The sequence below is a fragment of the Argopecten irradians genome, chromosome 2, assembly GCF_041381155.1.
Source record: "Argopecten irradians isolate NY chromosome 2, Ai_NY, whole genome shotgun sequence".
In the NCBI taxonomy this organism is placed as follows: domain Eukaryota; kingdom Metazoa; phylum Mollusca; class Bivalvia; order Pectinida; family Pectinidae; genus Argopecten; species Argopecten irradians.
The window spans coordinates 22,035,139-22,059,250 of NC_091135.1; the positions used below are offsets into that span (position 1 = coordinate 22,035,139).

The 24,112-nt window shown below is 35.6% G+C and overlaps 2 protein-coding genes across 8 annotated transcripts in view; one reads left to right on the forward strand and one right to left on the reverse strand.

Moving 5' to 3' along the window:
- The window catches only part of LOC138314820 (uncharacterized), a 33,384-nt gene extending 13,548 nt beyond the window's left edge, over nucleotides 1-19,836 (forward strand). The window contains exons 2-8 of the mRNA XM_069255382.1: nucleotides 7,605-7,821; nucleotides 10,257-10,318; nucleotides 11,365-11,466; nucleotides 12,107-12,143; nucleotides 12,531-12,681; nucleotides 15,869-16,121; nucleotides 16,487-19,836. Coding sequence (XP_069111483.1) covers nucleotides 7,605-7,821; nucleotides 10,257-10,318; nucleotides 11,365-11,466; nucleotides 12,107-12,143; nucleotides 12,531-12,681; nucleotides 15,869-16,121; nucleotides 16,487-16,641 — 977 coding nt within the window. The 3' untranslated portion in view covers nucleotides 16,642-19,836. The remainder of the gene's footprint in view (nucleotides 1-7,604; nucleotides 7,822-10,256; nucleotides 10,319-11,364; nucleotides 11,467-12,106; nucleotides 12,144-12,530; nucleotides 12,682-15,868; nucleotides 16,122-16,486) is intronic.
- Nucleotides 19,837-22,102: 2,266 nt separating this feature from the next.
- Nucleotides 22,103-24,112, reverse strand: part of LOC138314821 (uncharacterized) — a 31,989-nt gene continuing 29,979 nt past the window's right edge. For all 7 annotated transcript variants that reach the window (XM_069255387.1, XM_069255384.1, XM_069255388.1 and 4 more), the window contains 3 exons: nucleotides 23,561-23,612; nucleotides 23,063-23,365; nucleotides 22,103-22,222 (listed from right to left, as the gene is read on the reverse strand). In XM_069255387.1, the coding sequence (XP_069111488.1) occupies nucleotides 22,212-22,222; nucleotides 23,063-23,365; nucleotides 23,561-23,612 (366 nt within the window). In that variant the 3' untranslated portion in view covers nucleotides 22,103-22,211. The remainder of the gene's footprint in view (nucleotides 22,223-23,062; nucleotides 23,366-23,560; nucleotides 23,613-24,112) is intronic.

Consider the following 24,112-nt stretch of genomic DNA (forward strand, 5'->3'; position numbering starts at 1 on the left):
ACATTTCCGAAGTCTAGAAATGTTATGAATATGTTAAAGTTCATTTAGGATGACCGCCATTTTTTTTATTTCAAGATGGCCGCTGCAATTTATGATTTTTTTTACATATTTATGTTTTTTTTGTCTGTTTGCTGATGAAATGTTTATTCAGACATCCTCAATCTTATATCTATATATTAACAGCTGTTCTGTGAATAAAATACAAAGGCAATAATTCCATGTTCATGTTTTTATTAAGGTTAAGGTTATGTGGAAGATATTTTCTCACATTTGTTCACATCTACTGTCCATAACTGACGTAACCTATAGAATGTTCAGTCCGCTCTGTAACAGTTCCCATCACATTTACAAAGATGAGTACACTTCAGGTTTGCCTTATAGCACTTGCAATTACCTCGACACGACTTGTTACAATTGCATGATATGAGTTCAAGACAAGCAATCTCGGCTACAAGCAAAGTGGTCCAAATTGGTGAGTATCCATTGGAGGTTTGTGATTTTTCCCATCCCCACTCTGTCACATCTTGAAGCTGGTTGCAATTTAAGCGACTGAGCCCATACGTGACCTGCTTAATAAATGGCTCTCTTCACATGCTGTTCTAATGCAGCCCGTGTTGGGGGGATGTTCTCAGTGGAGCGTGGCATCTTTGAAAACAACGACATTCGAGCAGCATCGACGTGGATCTCATCACTAGTTCGGCAATACATAAGAACAACGAATGGGAGAACAATAAACGTCGGGGAATCTGTGGGGTCAGCGCAGTGACAATCTCATGGATAGGGATATATCTGAAATTCTTTCCAGTCCCAAATGCTACCCAAAGGGTTTCAATATCAAGTAAACTCCGAAACAAGGCAACAGCCAGTACAACGAAATCGGTGTCAACTGTTCTAATCATGACTGACTTAAAGCCGGAATTGACGGCATCTTGAACATGAAGAAGCAAACGCGTATCAGCTTATTCATGAGAACTTGGTTGGAGCCCATGTGTGTCAAAATTAGCCATTGACGTAACAACTGTATCATTGATAGTAGATATTATGACCTTATCGCCAGTATCCTTGGAAACGCACTCATGCCCTAGAAACTGGAAAAGCGCGTCTTGTCATTGTCATAATTTCGTTATAAGTTTTTCCAGTTTCCAGGGAGGAGAATATTGCTTGCCACTCGTTTCCTCAAACCTGTCCCTCTGTTTATTCTCGTTGAGAGTTTTAGGCTATCCTCCATGTAGACATCCCATACAAGGTCAACACGCTGTGATTTTTCCAGTTGCGAGAGTACATGTGGAATGAATATGTCGTTTGCATATTCTCCAAAAATCTGGATTCTCCAACAGTGAGAAAGTGAACTACAGCCGCACCATCTAAGACCTGCACATCCATAGAAGGGGCGACTGTCACTGAAAGTTCTTTCTTTGTGGATTCTAAGCACCCGATGAGATCGGACTTCTTTCATTGTTTTAGTTGACCGGATAAAGATAATGATGTGAGGAAATGTAGAGTCGAGAAAATAACGAACAGTCACTTTTTAATTCCGATATTTTATGTTTATCTTTGTTTTTACCGCTTGTTTTGGTCTACTGAAAAGAGGGAGTGAATTTCGTGGAACGGGTGCGCTTAGTAATGTCTCATTTTTCTGTAGACGTTCTTCAGTAAAGATTCTGTACTTAGTTTCTCCTAGAGTTTGGATCCCTTGGATACTTTTAACCACAGCAACTGGCATAACATCCTGCAAATGAATCGTGACTAGGTCCTTAGTACGATCCAGAAAAGGATTTTCCTTTCATCCAGCGTTGAAACAAGAGAACGCACATCTTCAGCAAATGCTCTTTGATGGGTGGTACTCTGGTCATGATGTTTGATGTTACTGTTCGAGTGTGAAATGTCTTTCGTTTTTTCATATTCCTCGATAATAGTGCCCAATTGCGGTCCGGCCACCATCCACCTTCGCAAAGCACCTGCAAGTCCTATAGCTCCGCCATCACCTTTAACCTTGGCATTCATTTGTTCGTGTGCGTGATCCAGGCCAATTGTGGAATAGAATTCCCTGTCTTATTGGAAGTGAAAGCTCCTTGTTTGAACTGCTCGTGGACGTCCGGGCAAAGCTGGTGAAGATTGACCATATCGCGAATATGTACATAGATCCATCGGGCATAGTGCACATGATTCAAGGCAAAGAACCATGGAACAATCTGTGACATTGCTTCCACATTCAAGTCAAAGTCATATGTCCGAATGGCGCGCACAAAAGACAGTAAAGTGCTCCAAAAGTGAAAGATAGGATGAGCCTTACTCATCCTCTTGCACCATTCCATGAATTCTTCTTGATCACTGTCTTCAGTTCCATGGACATCTCCCTTTTCTCTCTCGAATGATTTTTCTTTGTAGAATATAAAGTGATGCCGCTGTGATTTGGTGGACTCTTCTTGTTTTCGTTACGTGAGAAGCATGAATAAAGCTGTCAGCTGTTCCTCTTGAAGCGATATCTGCCTGGACGATAGCTTCGGTCCAACCACATCCATCTAACAATTCTCCAATGAACTTTAAGCCTGCCATTTCAGTATGCAGAGGACCCATCATTAACACACATTTCTGTTCACCAAATAGATCCGGGAATTTCCATTGTATCTGTTCCCGATGGCGTACAGTGGTTGATCCATTGTCAGGACAGGGGTTTGCCCATTATTCAGAAATTGCGTTGCTGCTTGATTAGTCTGCATGCAATGCAATATTGTTGCAAATGAGTGCGCTATATCACGGAACAATGGCATCAATGCAATAGTTGTCGAAGGTATATTTCTTTCCATATGTTTACTCGCATGATATGCAGCCTATGACATAAATTCGCCTTCCGTAATTTCACGATCTTCTAATAATGAAAGTTGTTTGGAAAGCCAAATGTACTCTTTTTACGGTCAGCGTCAAATGTTTGTTTGCGTGGTCTCGGTTTCTAGTTTTCCCGTGGATTTTCAGACCAACGTAAACTGGTATTGGCATCTCCCTATCACTGTTATGGCGATCGGTATCCATATCCTTTCTTGACTGGTTGCCACCTCGAATGTTATTGAAAATGATTAGTTCGGAAATTGTATTTGCGGCTTGTGATGACGAAACTTCCTTACGGGCTTGAGACTTGATACTAGGGCGTCCAAGTATCATATTTACGAGTGCTAACAAATTACCAGGAACTGAGTTTTCCTCTGACTCTGTACATAGAGATCCATTGAATGCTTGACCATGGGAGAACAGCTGTTTCCTGATGATTAAAGCGGCCCTTGCTAGCTGCAATGCTTCGGAGTCTTTGTCAGAACATGCTTGCAATATCGCAGCTCTAACTGCAGTGTCATATGTCAAGAGAACATTCCTTCCTTGATTCACTGCTTAAAGGTAACGACAGTGTAATAAGAGGCGCTCCTTCAACCGTGTTGAATGAATTCTACCAGGCGTTCCGTATATATAGAGATAAGGTCAGCGAGGCGGAAGACAGGAACAACAGTCTCAAACATTCTTCGTTCATCTATAAATGATATCAACTCCGCTAGTGCAATGCCTTCCTGGGATTTAATATCTGAATAGTCACTGGTCGTAGGGGTAAGATATCGGTCCTTAACCACCTGTTTATACTTGAAAGAGAGAAGTAAGAAGTTTGAAGTAAGAAGTAAGAAATTATTCCTGTTTGTATCTATTAGCGACAATTAATGAGCTATCAATATTTTTTAGGTACGCATTTTTTAAAAACACAGTGACAATGTTATAGCATACCTGTTATACAAATCACACAAACAATTCTTGTGGTACTTTGCCTCTAATGCCACCACATCACCAGGTGCCAACTTTGTCAATAGACTGGTGTCCTTCAACTCGATGGCATATTTTCTGATAGTATGATCCATTCCCATGGTCCTAACTTCATGGGATCCTCCAATTCTTGCATCTTTGTCGCAGAAAAAGCAAAGTGGCGTGTCAGTGTCAAATCCAGATGAATAAGCATCTGGGAAACTACTAGACCTTCCCAGCTTAACTGGACTTGTTCCAATGTCGTCGCCAGTGTCTGAATCTGATGTCCGTTTGGTTAGTCGTTTCAGCTTAAAGCTGACAATGCAAGTTAAAAACATGCAGTTGAAATTAAAAAAAAATATTAACGAAATATTTTTTTTTCAAAAATTGTTTCTGAGACATCCCCTAGTTATGACAGTGTGGTATCTAAGGAAGTGGCAGCCATTTTTCTTTTGCTCTGCTTAGTAACCTTCACTGGCCAACCCCCTATATAAAGCACGGGACACTTGACACACGTGTATCATTCTAAACATATCTTGTCTCAGATACACATGCCCCGATATTGCAAATAACAATGTCAAATTGAAAATAAACACTGCACTCACCTGACAATATTTCATTGAAGTAATAGATGAATGTGTTGTCAGCTATATACCAACATATGTCCAATACGAACTAATAAAACACTTCAATATACACTTCTTACACGTACATGTTCAAAGACAGGTGTGTGTCCTTGATAGTTGTCGCTCGTTCGGGTCAGGTACGTAGTCACGTGTATATGGTCAGTTGAGTGCGTCGGGTACGATGATGGACGGATTATTTTTGGATTTCTATTCACTTGCGTTGGAATTTTATTTTGAGAAACATCTAAATGACAACTTAGAGGAGTTGACATGTTTTTTTGCTAAAAAAAGTCCCATATAGTTTTACAGGTGAGGGTTTTGTTTACCTATTTGTAGGTGATATAACCTGTGGACTGCTAGGTGTATAGGTACATGAATGAACGCACGTATGTCGATTCACGCGCTTTATATAGGGGTCGGTGAGTCGTCGGAATGTAAAACAAAAATGGCTGTCCTCAACCGGGGAATGTCTCATAAACGATTCTTGGAAAAACGAGTGTACTTATTTAAAAAAAAAACATGTTAATAATTTTAACTTGCATTGTCAGCTTTAAAGTCATTGAACAAGTTTCGACAAGTCTTGTGCCAGGCTGCTTTTTTGCTTTGCAATGTCTCTGCAACACCAGATCCATCATTTAATTGGTCAAGCACGAGACCTAAAGGAATTTGGCAAATGTCGTTGAACTTTGCGAGATTTGTCGCAAATGACCGATAACTTGGCCCTATGGTATCACCTCCGCCCCTTCCTCTACCCTTTCCTTTCCAAAGTTGTTGAAGAGCTTCTTGTGAATCAGTCTGACACAGGATGCAAATGTCCCAGTTTATTGGTGGCCTTTGGAATTGGAATACTTCGCTTTGCTTCACAATTCTAAATTGTTTTGACATTATTCGTTACATTAGCGTTAACCTGTAATAAATAAGATAAGTTAGTAATGCGTATTTCTTATATTATTCACTAATGACTTACGCTTGTGCTTTAAAAGAAGTGGTTACAATAATGACGGCATTTTAGAACTACACATGGTTTTAAATTTTTATTCTAGACACGTTTAGCTAATGAGGAATTTTGCACTATATAAAACAATTTGTATCAATCATACCTTTACATTTGAAGCCACTTGATTGGTTTTATTAGTTGTTTTACTACATTATATATATATATATATAATTTGGCGGCCATCTTGAAATTCAAAAAGGCGACTACCAAAACCAATTAAGACAATGCCATTAAGTTTCGAGTAATCAAAATTATTAATAAAGACGTTTAAATTTTGGATCTAGTTGTTATAGAAGTTGAGATATAGCAAAGATAAAGTAATATTGACGGCCATTTTGAAATCCAATATGGCGGCCTTCAAGGGCCGTTAATTTTTGGGGTCCATTTTTTTCTTAAACTACATGTTATGTAGAAGTCATATGCAAAGTTTCATGCTTTCTTCAAAATTTGAACGATTCTTATGCTTAGCCGCTCCACTATATTGCATATTAATACAATAGCCGATAATCAAATATAGAAGCACTGTTCTTCTACGAGCCGATATCTAAATATGAAGACGATAGAGCAGAAGCATAATGTTCTATATTATATGTATTATATTTTATGTTCTACATTGTATGTACTATATTATATGTTCTACATTGTATGTACTGTATTAGTACATCACGTGACAGAATACTGGATTCTGATTGGCTACACACATGGCTACTATTTGCAATAGTGCCCGGGCAGGCGGGCACTATTGAAGTGGCGCGAAATTGAACGTGAATGTATTGTAACGTCACCATTACATGACGTCATTATAACGTTGCGCTTCGACAAAAACGTCAAAATGGCGGACAGTCTGTTGTGTGCGGGGATGGAAGCAAATGTTGCTTTTTTACAAAAGACAGTTACTCATGTTCGAAATTGATCTGCTCATAAATATTCGTGAAGCTGAATACCATTTAATAGAATCACTGATTTCTGCGACAATTCATATGTTGTACTTATAATGTAACAACGTAGTGTGGAAATAAAAATATCGTTGCGAGGTGTCGCCTGACGTGTTTCTGTTACGATGACATGAAAACGGGTCTCATGTACCGTGAGGGTGATGTACTAAACCCATTATGGCCTGGTTGAGAGAGCAATATTGCCGCATAGTATTGTCTCGTGATGGGATAGTGCCCTCGCCTTCGGCTCGGGCACTAATCCATCCCTCGACAATACTATGAGGCAATAGTGCCCTCTCAACCAGGCCATAATAGATAATTATATGTTCTACATTGTATGTACTGTATTATATGCCGTTCTGGACTCGGATGGACACGGTCATGGGTTTGATGGAACATGATATTTACGGTGTTGATTATTATATTAGGATATAACTTCATATATTACACTAATTTCTAATGGTTAGATCTTTGAGGTTATTTTCCATAGATCGAAAGAAATGTACGTCAAGTATAATGACGTCATATTTACAAAACGGTTTCGTTTAAATTATAAGCATTAGTCTCACTATCTTTTTGGGGTTATGCAAATGAACGTCTATGAAAAAGAAGTTCGCCTGGTTTTTGTCCGTGATTTCATAACCCCATAGGATATTGAGAGTAATGCTGAAGTAAATATGCGAAAAAAAACATAATTGGTCAGATAAGACTATTTTTGTCCACCACCAGTCAACAGGTACATTAATCATATTTATTAATTTTCATGATTGGATATAACATAGTTCACCATGTGCTGAACGGGACTTGCTTCAAGCTTAACCAGTGGGAGTATGCTAAATGCTTTTATTGAATGATACTGAGACAGTTCTAGCCAGCCAAGTGTTGTTATTGGCAGGCTGGTCAAAAAAGCAAAATGGCAAATACAGCTTCTATATTGATAAATCATCTGTTAAAACTATCTTTATTTTCCTTGTAGATATCAATTGCTATCAATTCCCTATCAATTCCACATCAACTATAACCTGTATGGCCGGGTTTATGTTCACATGTAGCCAAATGGCTGTTAAAACTATCCGGCTTACTGCGATAGCTTTTTATTTACCGAAATTATAACTTTTAAAAGCATAAAAGCATTGTTCTGGATTCGAGTACAGTCTTTCTCTTCGTTTTGTGAATATTGCTCCAATTTACAGCTCATTATGGCTTTGTCTTATAGGATGATGTGGTATCATATCATTCAAAGGAGAATAATTACACTTTCTTTTTCAGCCGTCTTGCTTTGCCCCTCCATTGATGTGCCTGAGATCACAATCGCTTTTCAAGGGAAGGTCATCAGCCTCACTTTGAGTAAATATGATGGCAGCGTTAACGTTACCAGTCTGCCGAGTAATTCTGTCCAGGTTCATGTGGAGCCGTCAAAATCTGCCGTCCTTCCAATCGTATCCGTGAAGCTGAAACGATCTCAAAGAAATCTCAACCTTGGAAGGTAATACCTTGTAGATTTTTGTGCCTGCTTCCTCTAAATATATATTTAAAGTAGTGCTTGTTCATTGTTGCATAAGGTACTTTTCGTGGATTTTCTTGCCTCTTAACTATAATTAAATGTTATATGGTAGTGCTTGTTCATTGTTACAGAAGGTACCTTTCGTGCCTCTTAACTCTTACTAAATGCTATAAGGTAGTGTGAGTTTCTCGTTTGCAGACGGTCCTTTTTCGTGATTTTTCGTGCCTCCTTTCTTTAATAATAGCCTGTTTAAAACTTAGTTAACACATCTCTTAAGTTTAGATCGTGTTATGGTAGAAATAATCAAATAATTTCATGTGAATAACCGTTATTCTACACAGTTAAAACCCTTTCATCTTAAGAGCCCATGTCAATAGCCACTGAGATTTAGATAGAAAGTCTTCTTTTTTTAAAATCTGGTCAAAAGCGTGTTAATACCTTAATATAACTTCATGAAAAACATTTAAGTTGAAATTAGCAATTTTGATATGATATTTTGGTTTCCATGGCAACTACAATATTTCCCTAATAACCTATTCAGAAGTTGTTGCAAAATAACTTAGAATAAGTCATATTAATAGGAAATCCGTATCATCTATCATCGTACTTTTCCCCCTGACGTCTTCTACTTACTTACGAAAATAATATATTAAGTAATTACAAAAGGCCTGGTCAATTGTACAGATAGCCAAATCGATGTGGCTAGAGTTGATACGACCAACACGGAAATTTGGCTCTCTGTGCAATTGATCAGGCTCCGCGCGCCTCCGCCTGCATTCGTAATATGCTTATAATACTAATCAGCATCCATGATGGACTGAATTGTAAATATTTCTTTATTAATTAAAATTTGAAAAAAATATTTAATCAAAATAATAATCTTTCACCCACTATGTGAGCAAATTAAACAAATCAGTGATATTTATACTGTAGATGTTGTTTGATGAATGAGTGATTATAATCAAATGTTATGTATGCTTACAACATTTAATATTCTCAACTATGCGTGGAAATTAAAAAAAAGTCATACTAGAAATTGTCGCCGGGACAATTTGACGGGCTTTTCACCTAAAAGGTATTCCGGTCAAGGTCATTTATATTAACAAACTTGGTAGCGCTTTGCCTCAACATCCTTTACGTCCAATTCCAGGTCTGTGCCATTTCAGAACTTAACAAGAAATAATTTTAAGATTTTAAGATTGTTAGCCGGTATGACCTTGAATGAGGTCAAGGTTTTTCATATTTACTAACTTGGAAGCCATTTATTTTAGCATCATGCAAGTCTATATTAGGTATCTAGGCCTAGCAGAACAGCAGGCGTCATTTGGAGATTTTAGGTGTTTTGGCCCCTGTGACCTTGACTATCGATTAAGGTCAATTACATTACCAAAGTTGGTAGGCATTAATGTATATGGGAAAATAAAACAGTATTCAATCATCACAGTTTTGATTTGTTTCTTTTTTGCAATATATATATTTGAAACTATGTGGACGATGTCTCAATTTATAGTTTAATAGTGCACGCCTCTTTTCTCATGAGTGCGTTATATGCTACAGCCTAATTATTAGGTCTGTAGCCCTTCTAGAATTTGAGAAGAAAATTACTTCATGATTTTTTCGAAAAATTGCACTTTTGAACTTTGTCCCTTATTTCTAACCGGAATTGACGTTTTACAGAAAAGTGGTAATTGAATTAATTGTTTTATTTTTTATTCTACATAACATATCCGAAAATGAAAAAAAAGAAGATTATTTTCATAGCTCTACAATCACACGCACTCTGTGACCTTGGATGAAGGTCAGGCTCGTTTTATTTTTAACCTGATAGTCAATTACCTAAGCTTACTTCTTGCAAAATGTGAAGCCTTTATACTATGTAGAACTTGACAAGAAGATATTTTCGTGATTTTCACCGAAAACTGAAATTTTGCACTATGAGTCAATGATCAACCGGAAGTTGACATTGTAGAGAAAAATGTACAATTACAAAATTTCTCCATTTCCTGTTCTACATAACATATAACAAAATGAAAGAAATTGGCTAAGTGGTTAACGAGTTATGGCTGTGTAGGTTAAACCGGACGTGACGTGATTGCGACCATATTTGAATTTGAATCAACACCATATAAACAAGAGTTTGTCACGGTAATAAGTGAAAGACCTTGTGTGAGATTTTGCTTGATCTGACTGTTGGAACAAGAGGAGATGTTTAAATATAATTGTCGAAATTTGCAAAAAATTCTTTGTTATATTAATTTCGTCATAAAAAAAATTTAGTAGACCAAGTTGAAATTTGAAAACATCATCATATGGTAGAAATAATCAAATGATTTCATATGAATAACCGTTATTTTATTTTCCCTCTTATTTTATGTTCCGTTAAGGAATAGCAATTATATCTTTAATTTATTTTACAGGATGTATGCGCAGTGTGGGAAGATGCTGGAATCTATGGAGAATTTTGAACTTCGACTACCGAGTGCGTTTCCCTTAGTCCCGCAGGGTCCTTATGCCATGGCGTGGCATCTGCCGTCCGTCCGTCAACATGTGTTTAAATCTTTTAATAGCTGTTAGTCATAAATTACTGCATGGGTTATGACCGAATTTGGTCAGAAATATCCGCAGTGAAGTGGAACGAATGAGTTTGCATACATTTTGCTCCCGCCAAAGCTTAAAATACTATCCATGAAGCTACCCAGTACACTTTTTGAAGAAAATCGTTAAAATTTTCTTACGTGTGCTTGAATCCAGATTTTTCTTTTAACATTCCAACAATAATGCCTTCAGCTTTAATTTCATGATTTGTTTACTTGTTTGCATATATTATAGATAGAGAGTTTTGAAGCATGACCGGTCCAGCCCTGTGTTTCAGCATGTTTCAGTACCCAAAATGGTACACCTCCTAAATTGATTTATTAATAAATATCTAGACATGATAAAAATGTTTGAATTCATATAAGGAAAGTTCAAACAATTTTAATTGATTAAAGTCATGTATGTGTCAAAAAAGTTCCATCAGCACTTGTTTTCTGTGTTTCAAAATATATGGTGTATTTAGGGTTGTCGCACGACGTCGTTCCCAGATTTTTTAACAATTGCATTATTTCATTTTTATCTGGTTAATAAAACAGAAAAAAATGACATATATCACAGTTACTGTTAATCACCTAATTTTTGTTCAGGACAGTTATTGTGTTTAGAGTGTAAACTGAAAATTCTGCCTCATATATACCTTTGGGTAGCGAATTAGCGTGTTACATATCTAAGTGGTTGTTACTAAAATAGAAATATGTATAATATCAAATCTATGAAGATTGTTGAGACCTTAATCCAATTAGCGTTGATTGATTGATTCCGTTACTCAAATATAATCGTTATTTCCGTGAATGAACTAGGAACGTAAGTGTAAAGATATGACCTCTGTTTGACACTAAAATAACTAAGTGTACGCAAGTGGCTCAGGCAGCCATCTACCGTTGCAATGAAAGCAAATTGTGATCATACGTCTTATTCCTTTTTTTTTAGAAAAGCAAATAAAGAAAAGAACTACTGTCGGTGATAGACGATATTTCGACTCCGAACGTTTTGAACGTGATGCCTATAATATCGACAGACCTAATATTACTGGTAGGTATTGTCATAAAAAATGCATGGTTAATTTTGATAGATACTTTTTTAAATTAATCAAAGTCCATTAATAGTATTTTAAAAACAAAATTCGATATTATGCATATTTAATGGGATACTTGTGATGTGGATCAATAACCATCCTTCTGGTTAGTGCTAAATTACGATAAAGGACTGCAGATGAAGTGATGATATGGATATGTCAACACAAATTTGATGTTGTGACATCGTTATATTCTAAAGTTATCTAAAGTGATAGTACGTAGAAGTTTTGTTCCAATGACAGACTAGGTCATCTTTAAAATGGAATGAAAAACGAGATTGATAATTTTGAAGAGTTGCAATTTAACATTTAAGCGGTGGTCATATTTTAGCGGTTATTTTTCTGACACTTTTACTCTAAATCACAAATGCGCTAGCTGATCACTGTATTATCTATTCAAAATGAAGTTTTGCGCCAAAATAAATACATTTGGAAATAGTGACACGGTGTTATTAATGTTGTATAATAGCCTTGCGAAACAAACCAATGTTTATAGATAAATTTAACAGTAATGCTATTTAGTGTGTTGCATTATAGATATAGCTGTTAAATTATACATCTGTATCGATAAAGTTAGTATTTTCTACATGATTTCAGACCAAGCTCAGTGTGGTGAAACACACAGCTGTTTCCGGTATGTATAACGGAATGACATGCGACATTTAAAATGCACTAAGCCAACATTTTTTTTGAAAACGTCATTTCATACGTGTTTAAGCTATCAGCCTAATTAACAAGTCATTGACATTGTCTCATCTATATTTTAATGTAAAAATGTAATAATTCTTTTTTGTATTTTTGAATGGCAAAGTGCTGACTAAATTTTGTCTTTAATGTTCCTGTTAAATGGCTAGACTTTGTCTTTTACGTTTTTGCTAGAAGGCTATATTTTGTCTTTTAACGTTCTTGCTAAATGGCGACATATTGTTTGTCGTTTCTTATTGTTAAATAATAATTGCGTTTTCACTTCAACTACGAAAATATATTCGCTAAAAGAATAAACAAGTTTATTACGATATAGGTATGGCAAATCATCCTGTCAACATATGGAGTGTACTTACTTTGTGTCCTATCGGGTGGATGATATCGTGAGCCGGCGGACAATCCACTTAGAGGTCAGCGGTCAAGCACAGGGGTGGCTAGCAATGGGATTCTCATCAGATAACAAAATGGTCAGTAGTACAATCGTGTAAGGTAATGTTGATTTATTGTTTGCCCTCTTTTGGTTTACGCTATGTGACAAGTCTTTAATTATTAAGATAATATAACAGTCAATCATATATACATGTATTTAAACTAAAAAAAACATTACATAGTCTATGAGACAGTGGTTTCTATAATATATCAATATTGGCATAAAATAGTCTGTCATAGACCACTTTAACAAGTCTGCTTGCTTGTGGGCCCGGTTGTTCAAAGGGTGATTAGCTTTAAGGCTTGATTAGTAAAATTTCCATTTCTCAATTGCTGCAAGTTCTTTGACAATATCTTCACTCAAATGAGCAAGAAGAATAGAGTTCGTGAGAATCTTATATAGTTATCATAGCGAAATGTTGTACGTTTATTGTGCTTACATAATTGTTTATAATTTACCTGTGAATGTTTTGATAATTAATTATTTAGATCTTCCGACCTACCACATTCCTTATCTTTGTGGAATTACCGCCAATTAATATGACTCTCATTTTTTCACTTGTCAATCAAAGTGTGTATACTGTCGATATCTCTACCTGAGGCGATGGTTTCATTAATAGGCTTTAAGTCTTTTTATATCAAAGCGCACACTCTATTGTCAAGTATTTCAATTGTTATGTAATTAAACTTCCGGAGTTACCTGCCAAACTGGACAATAGTCACTTAAAAAAACGCCTTTTGATATTTGGATACCAGTTGGATCCCAACGGTCAAACGGACAAGACGGTCAACTCTATCGGACTTTTATTACATATTTTCAAAGGTTGGATTTCCAAATAGAGAACAATTGTGAAACAGTGAACTTATTGATGGATTGCCATCTACGGACATAATATACAGTGTCTACATTGGATTACCAATATCATTGAACTTTAGATTTACCTTCTAAGCAATGTGCCACTATTTTGTTTATTTATGAAATGAAAACCAATTCAAATTACCAATACAAGAAACGAGTATAAGCCAGTTGAACACTTTGTTTTGTGTCCTGCTAATTCAACCAATACCAACGGTCCGAAAACAACCAACAATCATCGTCAACAATACACAACAAAAAATCTTATGATAGTATTTTGTAAAGTTAGTATGATAAGAAATGATTACATCTTAAAAATTGCCGTTAAATGTTGATTAAGCTAATCACTCTTTGAACAACCGGACCCTGATTAAATAGAGTTTATTTGTCGCCGTTCTCTGTATATCTTATGCCTGTGGTATCAGTGTACGATCAATCGAGGTCAGATACAACATGAGATCCCCGTTATATTAAAAATTGTCCTTTTTGGAAAGATAGTATGCAACAAAGTGTGTCTTATAGAGGTACTATGCAGCAAATTTTCAGATGAAAATAAAAGACAAAAAATATTAATCTGCGCAATTTCTACATTTTAAAATTATAGATGCATATTATGAATCATGTTCAAGAACAAAAACGTCATCCTAAAATAACTTACGTATGCATAATTTGAAATCACATAATGTCTCTCAGGTAGGGGTTAGAAATGTAACTGTCGCCCGATCGCATGGTAGTAAGGAATATAGCGTCTTCTCCTGCTGTACGTGTAGCAGAATGAATGGGACGACTGATTTGCCGGTTGTAACTATAATGCACTTTATTTCCACGTATACTCTATTTCGCGCCTTCGTCAATTCCAAAATATACACAAACAATTTGATTGTCGATAATTAATTGAATAGTTGCGAAGACTAACAACCTCATACATGCCAACATACATCATCCCCTTGCTGTATACCACTGTAAACCACTGTATTTCCGGTATGTATAACGGAAGTATACAGTGAAATATAAATTTACAGTGACCCAATGTCAAAGGTAGACGTTCACATTGAGGAACAACAGAATAGATAAGATTGCAGATTCAGACTTATTTTAGACGTTATTATGGCACCTCGGACCAAAATGATTGGAAAAGAGTCGTCACGTGGTGACCCCTTAACACTTTATAGGAAATTTATAATTTTATCATGGTGCACGATGCTCTCGCCTGTCGCTTAAAGATCAAAAGACATACCTGGAAATTTTGTGATTTAATCAATTTAAATGGGTTTAATAGTCCACCAGTCAAGTGTTGATGATGTGATGAAAGTCAAGCGTAACAATTTAAGCGTTTTTTTTCACTGTGGTTATAAACAATAGGAGAGGTTTGAACTGCTCAAGCATGGTTGTAAGAAATTATTATGCGCTTAAAATGTTAATGTTTGTGTCACTAGATTCTGATGATGTTAATATTACACTCAGTTTGATGTCCGTATTACATTTTGAGGTAGACCAACTGTATACGTTTACCAGGAATGTCGAGTTATTTAATATTTATTCTGAAGGTTCCTTATACAGTACGTTGTATAATGGAAGATATCAGAAAGAACTACGTAAATAAATATGTAGGCCTAGCATATTTATGTTACTTGCGGTGATTATTTGTATCGTTCGTCAACGTTATCTAAGTTTGATTTTAAATTCTTCACAAAATAAATAGAAACCAAAGGCCGGATGAATCAGATCAGAGGTTAGATCTTACTGCCCCTTTATGACTTTATAGGAGTTCTGTAACTGACTATACAACTAATAATATCATATGAAACAGGGTGGTATACTTATAACGCGTAATAAACAGGTAACGGCTAATGGTCACCTTCAACAATATACAAATGTGAAATTTAAATCAGAAAATAAATAAGAGTGTGCGAAAGGCCGTCAGTTAAATAAAAAATATATTTGTGGTCAGATGCGGTACAATTCAAGTATGTATGGTCTTTTTGATAAGTATTGCCATCTAAGATATTTTAGCATATACTCAAACGTCAATGATTATCACTTTACATTCGAGTCGACATGAAATTCCGATTATATGCCTAAGTTTTTTACATATCGTTAAAAATAAATACCTGAAAAGTTGCATCATAAGCGATGACTATTAATAATATCATTTGCAATTTTTTCCGTCTTTTTTGCAAATTACAGAGTTAACTCCCTTGCGGGTGGGTATCGATTATTACGTCACTATTTTGTGAGCGCAATTTACGTTGTTTTCTTCGACACGTATGACGTTACGCTCCCAAACACATAACGTCACAATCAATACCTACCCGTAAACTCTGTAATATGCAATTTCGGAATATACACATTAACATCTATTTACCAAGGGTGGAGCTGACATCATCGCATGCATCCGCAAAGATGTTGCCTCTTCGGAGTTTAGGGCTGCTGCCTTCAGCACTAGTTATTACCATGATACACCGACAGAAAAGGACAGTTTCTCTAACCTAACACGTTACGAGGAGGCAGACGGATTCTTCTATTGTTACATACAGGTTCCTTTTAAACAGCGATCAGGAAATTATGTAGACCTTAGCAACGACTGGTACCAACTCTATGCATGGGGGAACATTGGAGCAGGTATGTAATAACCGACCTATATATATGTAGAATTGCGCTTAAGTTAATGGTATCCAAAATTTAGCATCTTATAACTTATGCTAACTATTAAAAGTAAAACGATATTGTCTTGACTTTAGAGGAATGCATGGTTTGACATCTCAAATGGACAATTTGTTTGGTAGAATCATCTGCTATCAACCAGGATTTCACAGATCCTGAATTCTCGTCCTTATAAAAGAATACTAGAAACCTTATATGCTATGCTTTTTTTTAAATAATAGAGCAATCTAATATACTATTCTTGCTTAGTATCTACTCATTGTAATTAGTGTTGTAAGTTATCTAGTAGTTCATAATACTTTAACCCGTGTTTTTATCTTTAGGAGGAAAAATGGAAAGGCATACTCACCAGCCATTGACATCATTAACCCAAGTGAGCGTCATGTATAAGCGGAATGAATTCGGAGCTGGGATACAGATAAAGGGAGGCAATGTCCTCTTATTTCCTTTGCTGATTTTAACCATGCTTCTACCCTAACCTACATTTAAAGCGTTGTTTACTAAAAGATTTTTTGGGGTTCTGTTTGAAATTTAAATACGAAATGATATCTATTTTGTGTTTCCATGGCAAATGTAAGCACATACCATCTGGTTTGTGTTAAAAACTATTCTGTTTATATATGGTGATCAACATTAAAGAAATAGCTGATGTCTTTACAAAAATGACGTGGATAAGTTTTCAAAGTTTTCAAAAGCCAATATATTTTGTGGAAGTGCAGTCCTACAATTCATCATTAAATAGACCAATAAGTGATGTCATCTAGAGTCCATGATTGGCAGATGAAGCACATTCCATACGGTATCAGGCAATACCTGCTGAACTATGACAAAGGATATAGTCAAACCTTCAGGCGGAGCGGCGACAGCCCTATAGTAATCATCGCGTTTGTCTGTGTTTTAGTTTGCCGATTTGGTGGTGTGTCCATCCACAATTGGTTTACTAAGAATTCCCCAAAACGAAATGACTAATGGTTTTAAGATTTTTCATATAAAGGTTAATAACATGTATATGTGCAATATGTTTTAACGGAAACTTCAAAACTGTCACAACGACCCCAAAGGGGTAAAAAAGTAATACTCCGATATCAATGTCGTTTCACATATTCAGTTGTTTTGGAATATAGTGGTGAGTTTTGAAGGAGTATTTAATTCCAAATGACGGAAGTGACCCTATTAAGTAAAGTAGGTGTTTAAATGAAATCTGTATTTAAGGGTAATCAGGGTCAATAGTGTAATGGATATGATCCACATTGGTTTCAAGACCCACAAAATGACTGGTTTGAAGAGTCAGCCACACGAGCGGCCATTGAGGATCATAGATTGTAAAACGAACGTTCGAGTATAGTCTCCACTGGCATTCTACAGAGCTTCTTTTAGTTGCCAAAGATTGAGAATGTATATGCATATCTTACCACACTTCTATTTGCAGGATTCGTCGAAAAAGGGAAAAGGGAAGCCAAAACAGGAGAATAGACAGTTGCATTTGAGATAACACTAATATGAATAACGCCTTGAAAATGTCAAATTCTGACAAACTCAGACATCGAGTAATCTCTATGTATTTCCACTTGTGTCATATACGTGTATATATATAATCCTATTTCATGATCACTCACATTTTGTTAAAGTGCCATACTTAAATCGACCTATCAAAAATATACATATTAACATGTAGTGTAGTCTGTTAAATTAGTAACGAAAATGGTTTAATTATATTTTGCGTGTAAATATTTAGATTTAAAGACTGTCGTTTCATCGGCAACATACACCGTATTCAATTACTCACTATCATTTAATGGTTTATCACTGGTTTTGCCGAGAAAACAATTTCTCCGTCAATTTCTAGAGTATGAATGATTACGCGCATCGACCTTTTGAACCGGAAGTACAGGGAAAACAATAATGTGCAGTCTTAAATCAATGCGGTGTAACTGTTGCGTTCATTTTCGATAATGCCATCAATAGCAACCGTCGATGTCTGAAACCATGTTCATGTCGCGATGACAATGTTTCTTGTGAGTCTATTATCTAATTTTGTTTTAAAGGCGAGACATAACAATCATTTCTTACCTTGAAGTTTTGCCAACTGTATTACATCCCTTGGTGGAATTCATGAATGTCCTTTTCGGCAAGCGTCAGTAGGAGGGCAAACATGGGTTACCCATAAGGTTTTCATCCTCAGGATAAAAGATATATAGCAAGAGCAAGAGTTACAAAAAAAAAACAATCTATATCTGCGTTTCTATGTATAATCACATTTTATTGAGATTTGGTGTCGTTTATTACGGTTTAACAGCTGGTGGTAATTGTAGCTGTAGATTTCGCTGCGATTTTTATTCCTTACAAAAATGTGAAAGGTCGTAAAACTCGCAAAACATAAAAGCACTGGATAAAAATTTATATTTAGTATGCCGATAAGTATACCTTATCGCGTCACATTAAACATGTGACGCGATAAGGTATAACAAGTTTATGATTTTGACCTGAATTACGTGAAAGATATTATATGATTTATCAAATATCTTATCTATATTATAACATATGAGCAAAAAGCGATTTTTTTCCTTTTTATATTTTCACATTTTGACTAATCATGCTTGATAAACAAGTTTTCAGCATAGCCTTTCTTTACTTGCAGCAATGTATTGAATATTTCATCATAATGTGTTTCCTGCTGTATGTTGGCGTATAATATACGCGGATTAGGAACATGCCTTTGTGTTGAGTCAATGTATGTATGTCTCTGTATATTGGGTGAAAGTACCAAACGGCGTTTCAGTCGTATACAAGGACTATTACCAAATTTTAGAATCTAATATCTCTCTAATATCTTTTTTTAACAAAAATAGGGTTTAATTTCATGAAAAACATGGATTTGTATGCGAGTTATTTAAAACTATATCAATACTCACAGGAAATTAAACGGCATAATGCGGTATAGAATTATTTGTATCTGGTTAATTTGATAGAGCATTGATTGTAACCAACATCAATGTATTTGCTCATAATGTCTTAAGCATCGATAACAAATCTTTATATACGAGTGAAAAATCAATTCACGCTAAGACAGTAGTCTGAACAAACATGTTTGCCTAGTTTCGGAATTATCCTGTACAGATTGATTATATGGAGCTGTTATACACAGGGATTCTAAATGACTAGACTTGTGCATTTTTGTAATAGATCAAACCATTAACATCTACTCAAATCAGTTCTGTATTTGCATGATATAGAGTTCTCTGCCCTCGCGGGTAGGTATTGATTTTGGCGTAATGTGTTTGTGTGCGCAGCGTCATGCTTTTTAGAGAAACCAAAGTGAATTTCGCACGCAAAGCAATGACGTCACAATTGATACCTAATCGCAAGGGAGGCAATTCTTAATATGAAAAGACGGAATACTTATTATTCAATTTCTCCTGTGAAATTCTAAAATTCCTGATACACTCTTTCTTTTCCCATGAAGTCACTACATCGTTATATCGGCCAAGTAGTGGCAATGCTACAAATAGTCAATTCTTTATGTTATGGGATTATAATTAGTCAAAAGAAATCAACATTAGACGCGAAAATTAATTATATGTTATACTGATTTATGGTTGATATTTTCGCCTGTATAATGACGCTTTCCATGTATTTATTTCTTTCTTATTCTCGTTACTGTTATTGATCGTATATAAACATAATTAAAGGTATGTAACGACATGTTATTTCGTTTCATTTATTAGTTAATCTAGGTCAAACTACTTGCAAGTCCATCAAAATGCTAAAATTTTGAATGGTTTATGTGTTTCCTGCTTTGTTTACACCGATGATATGCAATAATATGGGCCGGTGATTTAACAAAGTTATATATTATTTCATAATGATAATATATATAAGCATATATAAATATGTCAACCAGCTGTTTACAAGGGTCTCGATGGAAAGGGAGGGATTATACGTAAATAAAGAAAATAATTCCCATAAAAAAATTACTTGATAACACAGTCATGACGCCATGATAGTCTTGCTGTAATAACGGCAGATGTTCTGCGGGTGCAGTCGTCTTGTCCTTTGTAAGATAAGAATAACTTCAACGGAAGTGTGGATGTTTTCCATTACATAAGGTATACCTCTGCCCAAATGAAAGGCAGTAAATATGTCTAGATTTGTTCTTTCCGTTTCCTTTATCTCCATTTTTCTATGAGCCTTCAGTTGAGAGTGTTAATCTCTGTGAGGACGGCTTAGAACTTATATCCTCCGTGCATCTCACGAGTACAATACAGCTTTCCACGACATACTCACAAATGCAATGTATCACATACAGGAAAGGCAGTCCTGAAATGACCTTAGAACGCTTAGAATGATAAACCAAAAGCGGTTGTTAAGACACTTTTACAGCGCCGTTACAACAAGTGTTCCTGTTTACATTCATTCACTCGATAGACACGTTGGCTGGTAGCTGATCTAGTAGGCTGGTATCTGATGCAGTAGATTAGATTATAGGTGGCATGTAACGAAGGCACTGATTGGCTGAAGCATTGGCAGCCCGACTGATTGCCCCCTGACTGACAAGATCGCCGACAACATTGAGAAGTAGCCAACGGATCTTTGATGTTCATACCCGACTCTGTTGTACAATGTGTTTGATCACGTTGTGTACTATTTAATTTTTTACAATGTATACATTCAACCACTGTATTTAAAATTCGTAATTGTTTTGTTTCACTTATTAAGCGAATGTTTTGAGGATGTTTTGTTCATAAATTATTGGCCATTTCTCTCGACTTCGGGGAGTAGTCATACTGTAGCGTAATGTTATGTATCTACCAACGTTCCATTGGATCAAACTTATCATTGTGTTTATTAATGAGGGGTTTAGATCTATTGTATCCATTCTAATGATACATGTAATGTCACAGCCAAATTCAACGTTAGCTACTGTTGTACCTTCTGACTGACTTTTCCGCTGCAAGATCCGTTTGGTGTGGAAAAAACAAATCAGGTACGGCTGACAATAGATTATGTCTTATCAGAATATATTCCGATCAAACACGGTTTTGATACATACCTGGATGTTACATATAGTAAGGGATGTTATTCTAGTTGTAGACTTTTAGTTTGAATGCGTTGCCTAAATATTTATAATTTAATTTGATTCATATTCGAGGTGATGTTCTCGGACGTTGGCGCATGCGCGGTGGTAGTTTACAAAATTTAGGTTGATTTTAGCCGAGAAATTATCAACACTAGATTCAAATGCATCTCTCTGATTAAATACTGGTGACAAAGTTCAAAAAAATCTACGCCTACAGCTGGAATAGCATCCCCTACTAACATCAAGGTACGTGTCAAAGCCGTGTTTTATCGGTTTATATGTTTTTTATTTTGACAAGACACGATGGTCGGTTGTACATTGTACCCGATTTGGTTTCACACACCTTGCAGTAAAGTTATAATTAGTCAGAAGCAGGTGATTTCTTTTCGTACAATTTCTGACTGACTTTTCCGCTACAACAGTAGCTCTTTCCATACGTACTTCACTGACTAGCGCTGATTAGTCTAAACATGAGGTAATTAAAATGTATTTGTGTAACCTTTTACATTATGAAGCTAAGGATGCCGATCATTTTATGTAGAAATCAACGACAGACATTTCCAAACTGTTTTAGCTCCGCCCCTACATTGAAGCGACAGCCAATGAGAGCCGTGCTTACACAGTTTATTGAACTGACTAGCCACCATGCAACCTGACTAGCTACCAATCAAGCGAACTACCTACTAGACTGGCCGTCACATGTACGCTTATTGTAACGGCGCTGTAATGATCCAGTGAGTCAAACTATAAATGCTGTACACTACTAAAAGTTTTCATTTTCCTAGTTACCACATGATACGAATAACGTTGTTAATATGATGAAATCATTAAATGAGGTTTAAACAAATACAGAAGAAATTACTATTTCTGGATTTGTGCTTTATTAGTTAATTGTCTACAAATACATCATAAAATGAACGTAATCTCTAATGTAGTATTCTGGAAGTTGGTCTTGGACATTCAGGATTCGATTACTTAGGAGCTGAAGAAGAAACAAAGAAATACATTAAACGAAATTAGATAGAAATGACAACCATACTGCAGCTATCAAGTGCAGCTGATATTTCGAGATACGTTTATAAAATAGAAGTTTACTTAATGCTGAACAGATCTGCTTATCATAGTAATTTACGAATAATGTTCGTGTGTAACCATTATAAAATATGCTTTATACCAAGAGGGCAAGTGATTTCAAATATTACCAAATTTTCGATTGACATCATATCCAGTTCCTACAAAAGCTAAACTTATCTTATCTTGCAAATCAAGAATGTATTACTCGCTGACAATATTCTACATGGCACTTGCTAATATTTATCTTTGTTTTAAAATGCAGTAAAGTATTACTTTTACTGAAATATCTTTATCTGACCAAAAAAGTGGTCGATATTGGATATCGTAAGCACCCTCATTAATTTAAATCGGATCTCCTCGAATGTAAAACATAAAATAATAAGGAAAATGAATGTAACCTTTTCTCCTTTGAACACCCAGTATCAATGAACTAAAGCACTAAGAGAAGTAATGTCCTCGATGACATCCAGTTGTTATGAGATAGTACCTTAATATCGAAATGGATACTCTTGTGTCAAATCCGTAGTCAATGTACGGTAGTTCCATTCGAGGCGTACCGATTGCATTAATCTGGTTGGGTTTTGCATATTTTTGATGGATTTTGAAAAGGCCATTTCTTTTAATATTAACGAGTTTATGTATACAGACCTTGCATTGTTGCAGTTATATGACATGATATGACTTATACGATGTAATTCGTAACGAAATAAAACAAAAGATATTATAGTTGAAAAATATAAATACTTACGCATACATGGCGACACATTACACTTGCATGAAGTTGGTTGGTTATATGTCAACGTCCTCAGCTGAGATTGATTTGGATACTCTGGATCAGGGCATGTGATCTCAATTTCTATTCGTTCTGTATCGATGGAGGTGCAACATATACACTGACTAGGTAGTCCCAATCCTGATGGGAAATGCGAACTGTCACCACAGCCCCCAGAACAATAACTATACGTCACTGGTTTGTTTGTTGTACACTCTGTAAAACCCTCGTAAGTTATGTTGCTAAGAGTCTTGGTATCTTGACGGATTTCACATGTATCTATAACAAACAGTACAAAATATAACAATAGGGACGACAAATAATACACATTATATTAATTCTCATTATATCGATTTATTAGATTGTAGTTTATTGTAACTATGACATAAATTGTAAAAACAAATGTTAGTTTTAGGATACCTTTATTAACACAAGACAACAATTAGATTTATTGTATGCGTTTACAACAGTTACCTTTTATGCAAGTGTAGCAACAACCATCATCAGTCTTCACCTTTCTTTCACCCTGTTACAAAAGTCGGAATAATTAATAGATATTTCATTTTGCTCTAACCAGCGAACAAATGTACTTTATCTGTAATTTTTTTTCTTAATCAATAAAAACAATTTAAAATCTTGGCAAAATGCAATTCTTTGAATACGTTAGCATAGTGTTTATACAGAGAGCTGAATATGCATTTTTATTATATCTATAAAGCAACGTTTTTTCTGTAAAGGGTTATGCCACGTTTAACAAAAGTCGTGATGGATTGACTTTATCCAGAAACATTTAATGAAACAGAGAGGACTACCAAAACCATGATTCATATGAAAACTAACGTGAAAGAATATATAATATTATTTCGTTTCACAGATACATCAAAACTTAACAAATCAAAATTATCAGAAACATATATACATAGAAATTCGAAATTCATTCTTTTTCTTTGTTAAGGGACTTCCAGTTTAAACAGTAGCCATTTCCCCTTAGCTAACTAAAATGTGTTCTTTTAAACATGATATTTT